We start from the raw sequence: 8,416 nt of genomic DNA, 5'->3' as shown, positions 1-8,416 counted from the left end.
TTTTTTGTCCCAGTCCAGCCTTGTCTGGTACAATTATAGCTATTCTGAACTATGAAATTCATGAAAACTATGCAGCCCCTTCAGCAACTGAAGAATTTGAAAGTAAATTATGGTGATTAGGCCTGACCCAAATGTCTGGGAAGACTATTTGTTTTTACTTTAGCAAAAAAAAAAGTCATATTTTTCAGGACACGGGATTTTTGATGCATGCCAGGCTTGGTGTTTTTTGTGAATTCTGTCCTTCCCCTGTACAGTGGGCATTTTGGCCAGGTTCGCCAGGTTCGGGAGCGGACCTCTGGGAACTTTTGGGCAGGCAAATTCCTGAAGATTCGGAAGGTTGCATGCAGCCGTCTTGGCCTGGACAGGAGCAGCGTGGAGCGAGAGGTGGAGATCCTCCAGGCTGTCCAACATCCAAACATTGTGGCTCTCAAAGATGTTTTTGAAAGTCGCGCTGAAGTGGTGCTCATTCTGGAGCTGTGAGTTGACAAATATCTCCATAAAGCGTAAACACTTCACTGTTCTACCTACAAATTTAAACCTGTTTTCTGTTAATGCAAATCCTCCCCCTCCACCATAACAGATGGGAAACAAACCATAGTATGAGAAAATATATATTTGCTACCCTATCCTGTTCTGTACAGGGAAAAAATGAAATGTTTAACAAGTGTCTCATTAAAACACTTCCTGCTTAGTGTCAGTGGAGGGGAGCTGTTTGACTTCATTGCTGAGAAAGAGAACCTGTTGGAAACTGAGGCCATTGAATTCATGAAGCAGATACTGGAGGGTCTGAAATTCATACACTGCAAAAACATTGCCCACTTTGACCTCAAGGTAAGTATACTTAGTTACATCTATCTTTTATATTGTGGAACAGAACATTTTCAAAGTCATGGTTTCCAACATAACAATTTTCTCCACATTCAGCCAGAAAATATCATGCTGTCAGACAAAGTGTCAAAACCTCCCAACATCAAACTCATAGACTTTGGCCTGGCTCACTTGTTTCACCCGGGAGAGGAGTACAAGAGCACAAGTGGTACTCCACAGTACATTGGTGAGTATTAAGCTGTATTAAAAAATGGTATTTGGCATTATGTTTTGGTGAAATGTTAATTATCAGTTTAGTTTTATTTTACAATGCATAAAATATGTTTTTATTCTCTGACCAAAGATCATCCAAATCTTTCTTTAGTGTGACTCATGTTTGCTGTCACTGGTCTGGTATAGCCTCACAATTGTTTCAACTTTTGTTGGGCTTTTTGCTTTTTCCCACGTTTTAAGGTTTGTGCCTTTCATGAAACTGCTGTAAAGATGACCAAAATAAACTGTCTTAGTTCAAGTAATGTGATCTTAACCTACTAAGAACTATCCATGTGTGTTTTTGGAAGCATCTAGCGTGCCTTACACAATCAGTGACAGTCACAAGGTTTAGTTGGTCTTGTTGTTCATGATTACCCTGTCTTTATCCACTGAAATAAATCGTTGTTTGTTCTGATAAGCTTTGGTGCGACTTCCAAACCAGTTCAGCAGTCTGATCACCCAGCATCCCAATATGCTGATGTAGCGACATCCATATCTTAAATATAGGCTGTGGTCAAGCATTGAAGAATTATGTTTAAAATGGGCCAAGACTCCATATTCAATTCAATTTTATTTATATAGCGCCAAATCACAACAAAAGTCGCCTCAAGGCGCTTCATAGATACAGAGAAAAACCCAACAATCATATGACCCCCTGTGAGCAAGCACTTTGGCGACAGTGGGAAGGAAAAACTCCCTTTTAACAGGAAGAAACCTCTGGCAGAACCAGGCTCAGGGAGGGGCGGGGCCATCTGCTGTGACCGGTTGGGGTGAGAGAAGGAAGACAGGATAAAAGACATGCTGTGGAAGAGAGACAGAGGTTGATAACAGATATGATTCAATGCAGAGAGGTCTGTTAATACATAGTGAGTGAGAAAGGTGACTGGAAAAGGAAAAACTCAATGCATCATGGGAATCCCCCGGCAGCCTAATGTCTATTGCAGCATAACTAAGGGAGGATTCAGGGTCACCTGGTCCAGCCCTAACTATATGCTTTAGCAAAAAGGAAAGTTTTAAGCCTAATCTTAAAAGTAGAGATAGTGTCTGTCTCCTGAATCCAAACTGGAAGCTGGTTCCACAGAAGAGGGGCCTGAAAACTGAAGGCTCTGCCTCCCATTCTACTTTTAAATACTCTAGGAACAACAAGTAGGCCTGCAGAGCGAGAGCGAAGTGCTCTAATAGGGTGATATGGTACTACAAGGTCATTAAGATAAGATGGGGCCTGATTATTTAAGACCTTGTATGTGAGGAGCAGGATTTTGAATTATCTGGATTTAACAGAAGCATGAGGAAGCCAAAACAGGAGAAATCTGCTCTCTCTTTCTAGTCCCTGTCAGGACTCTTGCTGCAGCATTTTGGATTAGCTGAAGGCTTTTCAGCGAGTTTTTTGGACATCCTGATAATAATGAATTACAGTCGTCCAGCCTGGAAGTAATAAATGCATGAACTAGTTTTTCAGCGTCACTCTGAGACAGGATATTTCTAACTTTAGAGATGTTGCACAAATGGAAGAAAGCAGTCTTACATATTTGTTTAATATGTGCGTTGAAGGACATGTCCTGGTCAAAAATGACTCCAAGGTTCCTCACAGTGTTACTGGAGGCCAAGGTAATGCCATCCAGAGTAAGAATCTGGTTAGATACCATATTTCTAAGCTTTTCAGGGCCGAGTACAATAACCTCAGTTTGATCTGAATTAAGAAGCAGAAAGTTAGCGGCCATCCAGGTCTTTATGTCTTTAAGACATTCCTGCAGTTTAACTAATTGGTGTGTGTTATCTGGCTTCATGGACAGATAGAGCTGGGTGTCATCTGCATAGCAGTGAAAATGTATGCTATGTCTTCTAATGATGCTGCCTAAGGGAAGCATGTATAATGTAATCCAACAACATTCAGTCTGGGACCACACCAATGGACTTTATAATAAATGGAGGTGCTTTACTTTGGCTGCCTTAGTGGAAACAATGCTGGAGGAAAAGGAGGGAAAAGAGCCAGGACCCTCTGAATTCACTGCACCACCCCTTCCTTGGAGCTGAGCCACACCCCACCATATACCCACCTCCGAACTCAGGTCGGGGATTTCCCATTCTGAGAGTTTGTGGCTTATGTAATCAACACCCTTTTTGAAAAAGCCAAATAAAAGTGTGTGGAATTGGTAAAATCCGTACAGAGTGGAAACTCTGGAGACAAGGGAATATGCCAGTAGCACTTAGTCAAATCCAGTGTCATGAAAAAATGAGCAGTACCAGGAGTTCATTGACCCATGGCATGGAATAAGCGATATGCTGTGACCTCAATCATCTTGCGGTAGTCAACACAGAACCTAATAGACCCACCTTTCTTTACCACCACGGAACTATGGAGGTATACCATTCGCTGTGTGACGGAGAGGAACCGCATTGAGCAACCAGATTTTCCAGGACATTTGTCTGGTACTTGGCCTGGTCCTGGGGCTTCCAAGTTGCTGTCGGTGCACTGTTGTCTGCTCCCGCTCCATGACAGCCAGCTCTGCCACCGCACCGGCTGCATGGTTCGTGGGTCCGATATCTTGTCCTGGGTAGTTGGGCGCCACTGTAACACACATTTGTGTTATGTTAGGTTCCTGGCGTGCTGCTCAGATAGTGTAGGCGTGATCTGATGATGATCCCCAGCTGTGTTGGCCAGCCTGTCCTGGAACTGCCCTCTGTACCCAACCCTCTCCACAGCTGAGCCACAGACCACCCTGCGTGCTATAAGAACAGCAAAGCATGCCATACTGGAAAGATTCTACATTTCTTCTGTGACCCTGGTAACACTATATGGCAGAGGATTCAAAGATAACAGATTATAGGGCTGCTCCTCCGCTTTGTGACAACAACCTACACTGTCTAAATTACAATAACATTTTCAGTAAATTTGCAACATATAATACCACCACTACACCAAAAGCCAGTCTTCACCCTGATCAAAAAGAACTGAATCTCAGCGTTGCTAATATCTGTAAAACCCCGAAGAGAGTGAACGCACCAGGCATTCCAAGACGAGTACTGAGAGTGAGTGTGCTGACCCATGGGCAAATGCATTATGGACATCTGTAACACCTTGCTGGTCTGTCACTATCATTCCAGTGACACAAAATTCACTGTCACTTTTTTTTTAATGACCTCTGTCCTGTTACACTAATTCCCATAACGATGCGCTTCGAGAGACTGGTAAAGGACTAACTACATCATCTCCTCACAGCCCCCTGTATTTGAATCATTACAGTTTGCTTTCCAGCTGAACCCCTCCATTGAGGTCATTTCTTCTTTTCACATGGGCTTGGCACATTTGGAACGGTCACGTGCAAATGCTTTTTGTTGCATTTAAAAAAAGTGCCTGGATGAATGGGTAAATGAATAGTGCCTTGAGGCAACTGTTGTTTGGCACTGTATAAATGACATTGAATTAAACTGAAATGAAAGTGGGTGAATGAAGCAAGTTGTTTAAAAAGCGCTTTGAGTGCTCAGAGTAGAAAAGTGTTACATAAGAACCAATCAGTTTACCATCATCAGAGACTCTGCCCAACCCCACCATGCACTGTTCACCCTTGATCATCAGGACCAAAGTAGGCAGCATCTGCAATAGTTTCATTACACAAGGGAGATGACCAGCAGAAGGTATATTTCAGCTGTCTGCCGCGGATTCTTAGCTACATCTGCACTGGACATCTGGCTGCTAAACCACACAAGTAGGATCACTTTCTGGCTGCAACAATAATCCACGGAGAAGAAATAATGCAAGAAATAATACCAATAATATACTTGGAACAATCAAGAAAAGAAAAATGTAATAAAAAACAAACAAAACTAAAACTCAACCTAGCAAATATAAAAAATTAAGAATATGAGAAAGTGAAAACGCACTGAAAACTCAAAATAACAGGAAACAGAATACACATTATAAAGACCATAGATCATCACAGGAATCGCTGGTTTACATAGTGTAGATGGTGCCATAAATAACTGAAGTTATTTATGTTTTGTGCTTAGATGTAGTTCCATATTGCTGTTTTTCTTTTTTTAGATATAAAACTTTTTGCATTCATTAAATGACAGAAACAAAAATCATAAGCTACACTGTTTTAGAGATGCTGGTGGAGAAGTCTGTTCATGACTCATTTTATCAGAATGTTGTTGACTTACAAAAGCAAACTTTTCAGTTTCCTGCTCATCTTTTACATTGCTGACATGCAGCATTGTTATGAGTTTTTGCAGTAAGTTTCTAAAGATGGAAACACTTAACATCAAGTTGTTGGGAAACTATCCCTGTGATAAGATGATGAAGGCTAGATTCATATATATTTTAAAATCACCTGAGAAATTTTGACTTTTTTTGTGTGATTGACATTAATTATGGTAAATGGCCTGTATTTGTATAGCGCTTTACTAGTCCCTAAGGACCCCAAAGCACTTTACACATCCAGTCATCCACCCATTCACACACACATTCACACACTGGTGATGGCAGCTACATTGTAGCCACAGCCACCCTGGGGCGCACTGACAGAGGCGAGGCTGCCAGACACTGGCGCCACCGGGCCCTCTGACCACCACCAGTAGGCAACGGGTGAAGTGTCTTGCCCAAGGACACAACGACAGAGACTCTCGAACCGGCAACCTTCCGATTACAAGGCGAACTCCCAACTCTTGAGCCATGATCGCCCCATTACTTTCAAATGTTTACATAGGCTATTATTTTGTGATCACAGCCAGTCTGATTTTCAGTGAGGGAGATAAACGTACGTTTTGCAATTTATTAGCAATGTAGATGTATTATTATTATTATTGTTATTATTGTTGTTGTTGTTGTGATGCATGCACAATCATCCAGCTAAGAAAATTCCAAAAAGTTGATTCTGTTAATTTTTCTGTTAATTTAATCAGGATGTGGCATACACATACCATTCTAAATTCATATAAAACTGAGTTTCTTGTACTTGACCCCAAAAATCTGAGAAATATGGTAGGTGACCAGTTGCTTAATCTGAATGGCATTACATTGGCTTCCAGTAATACTGCGAGGAATGTTGGAATCATTTTTGACCAGGATCTGTCCTTCAGTGGGCTTATTAAACAAAGGTTAGGACTGCTTTCCTTCATTTGTGCAATATCTCTAAAATGAGAAACATCTTGTCTCAGATGGTTAAAATGCATTAAAATGTCTTGATGATGCACAATCATCCAGGTAAGTAAACCAAAAAAGTTGATTCAGTTCATCTGGATGTAGCGTTTTCAGTGGAAGAAACATTTCGTCAGTCATCCAAGTGACTTCTGTAGTCTCTGCTGACTGGAGGTTTGCCCAACCGTATAAACAGTACATTTGCAAAATGACTGAACCTAACACCATTGATGAACAATGGGCTGTGAGGTCAGATCGTTGACATGCAAATTGTCATGTGAAAATAAACAACAGATTCCTTATAAGGCTATCACACAAACTTAAAAGTGGAGGATAAGAGATCCTGTGTTTATATCTGACTTTACGTGCTTAAAAGCTGCCAACAAAAGTGTTTGTTGCAAGTTTAAGGAGCTTTACTTCTGCAAATATTCTACTAAAGTTATTTAGAATCGAATCATCTAAGTTAATAACCAACCCAACACAATTTCTCTATCTTTCTCCACCTCTGCAGCCCCTGAGGTCATCAGCTGCCAGCCTCTGAGTACAGCAGCAGATATGTGGTAAGCCTTCAGCTCCAGCGTGTTCAGGCCTGTCGTGAGCATTACACTCTGCACAATATTTGAGTTGGTCACAGCAGAATAAACACAATTATACAGGGTTTAAACAAAACTGAATCACTGTGTTTTTCTTACATGTTGTCATACAGTAGAGTTTTTTTTGTTTTTAATTTCCGCTTCATGTCTGCCTGTGCCTTGTTTCATGTTTCTTCAGGAGCATTGGAGTTATTACCTACATATTGTAAGTTGTAAGTGTTTGTATGTTGGGTGGCTTCTAAAGTACATAATTTATGGATTGTATACAAACATCTTTTGATTGTATTTGGGCCTTTAAAAGTAAAGGTAAACTTTTTCAGTTATACTAGATGGGAAATTGAAGAGAAAAAAAAAGAAAGAAAGAAGGAAAAGAAAACTATTAATGTGTTTTAATGCTCAGATGAAGATGTCAGATGTTGACATGTTGTAGTTTCACTCCTAAAGTGTATTGTCTTTTCTCAGATTGAGTGGTTTGTCACCATTCCAAGGCGACACTGATGAAGAGACTCTGGGAAACGTCATTGGCATGAAATACGAGTTTAATGAGCACTACTTCAGCCTGACAAGCCCCATGGCGAAAGATTTCATCCAGAAACTGTTGATGAAGAATCCAGAGTATGTCATAAAATACAATATTTTACTTGGGCACATTAGTCTGAAATTTAATGTATTCCTCTGTTCAGTGATTAGAAATGTAATAGTGAACATCAAGATTAGGACTTCATGTCAACTAGTCCCTTCACACTAAGCACCAGGTATCCAGAGTCTAAATGTGGCTGTCCAGCTCGTTGGTGTGCACTGTACACCAACTAATGAGACACAGAATGACAAACGGAACAACGTTTGTCAGAAAGATTGGGGAAAATTTTCTTTAAGCAAACATCCCGGTGTACTTAAGACCCAGCCACACTGTCAGACAAAAACTGGTTCATCCTAAGGACAAAACTCCAAAACACAAACTAAACAACGTAGTGCATGCTGTGCAGTGCAGGAAGGAGTGCTCAGACCTCTACATTGGTGAAACCAAACAGCCCATCCATAAACACATGGCACAACATAGAAGAGCCACCTCGACAGTGCAAGGCTTATCTCTCCACCTAAAAGATAAAGATCACTCTTTCGAGGATGCCAATGTTTACAGTTTGGATGCAGAAGACAGATGGTTTGAAAGAGGAGTAAAAGTAATTTTACATTTTTATGACAAGACAAATGCATTCATCTACCAAAGGTCATGTGAAATACACTTAAATCATTGTTATCTTAATATTCTTTAGTTTGTTTGACAGCATCCAAAAATCATGGAATGTTCTGCCAAACTTTGTTTTCCTGCTACTTTAGTTTAGTAGTTTAGGTTGTAGCAAAAATGCTTAAGGATTATTACAATATATTAACTAATAGTCCTTTTCCATTAGTACCTACTCGGATTAGATTGGCGTGACTTAGGTTTTTTTTTGGGGTACCTGGTACCGGGTACATTATTAGTACCTACCTAAGTGATCCAAAGCAATCCGAAAATGTGACGTCAACAGACTGCATTGGCTAGTCAGTATGGTCACTCTATGAGTCATGCGAGCATCTCGTTTACAAAAATTAAAACCGCCGTTTT

The 8,416-nt window shown here is 40.6% G+C and overlaps 1 protein-coding gene across 1 annotated transcript; it reads left to right on the top strand.

The window, feature by feature from the left end:
• The first annotated feature begins 103 nt into the window (after nucleotides 1–103).
• Nucleotides 104–8,410, top strand: si:dkey-240h12.4 (death-associated protein kinase 3). Its single transcript, XM_040002610.1, has 7 exons — nucleotides 104–476; nucleotides 693–831; nucleotides 925–1,054; nucleotides 6,729–6,777; nucleotides 6,989–7,015; nucleotides 7,273–7,425; nucleotides 7,628–8,410. The coding sequence occupies exons 1-7, from the start codon at nucleotides 208–210 to the stop codon at nucleotides 7,683–7,685; spliced, it is 825 nt and encodes a 274-aa protein (XP_039858544.1). The 5' UTR covers nucleotides 104–207; the 3' UTR covers nucleotides 7,686–8,410.
• Nucleotides 8,411–8,416: the final 6 nt, after the last annotated feature.

This window comes from Simochromis diagramma, unplaced genomic scaffold (assembly GCF_900408965.1).
Source record: "Simochromis diagramma unplaced genomic scaffold, fSimDia1.1 OVJJ01000449.1, whole genome shotgun sequence".
Classification (NCBI taxonomy): Eukaryota; Metazoa; Chordata; class Actinopteri; order Cichliformes; family Cichlidae; genus Simochromis; species Simochromis diagramma.
The sequence above is the reverse complement of the archived record's forward strand: the minus strand, read 5'-3'. Positions and strand labels throughout refer to the sequence as shown.

What these genes read in the sequence shown, in the direction of transcription:
- si:dkey-240h12.4 (XM_040002610.1), top strand. Translation starts at nt 208, where the DNA reads ATGCCAGGCTTGGTGTTTTTTGTGAATTCTGTCCTTCCCCTGTACAGT. An exon ending in TGGTACTCCACAGTACATTG is followed by an intron (nt 1,055 to 6,728) that starts GTGAGTATTAAG and finishes CCACCTCTGCAG; the next exon opens with CCCCTGAGGTCATCAGCTGC. An exon ending in AGTACAGCAGCAGATATGTG is followed by an intron (nt 6,778 to 6,988) that starts GTAAGCCTTCAG and finishes ATGTTTCTTCAG; the next exon opens with GAGCATTGGAGTTATTACCT.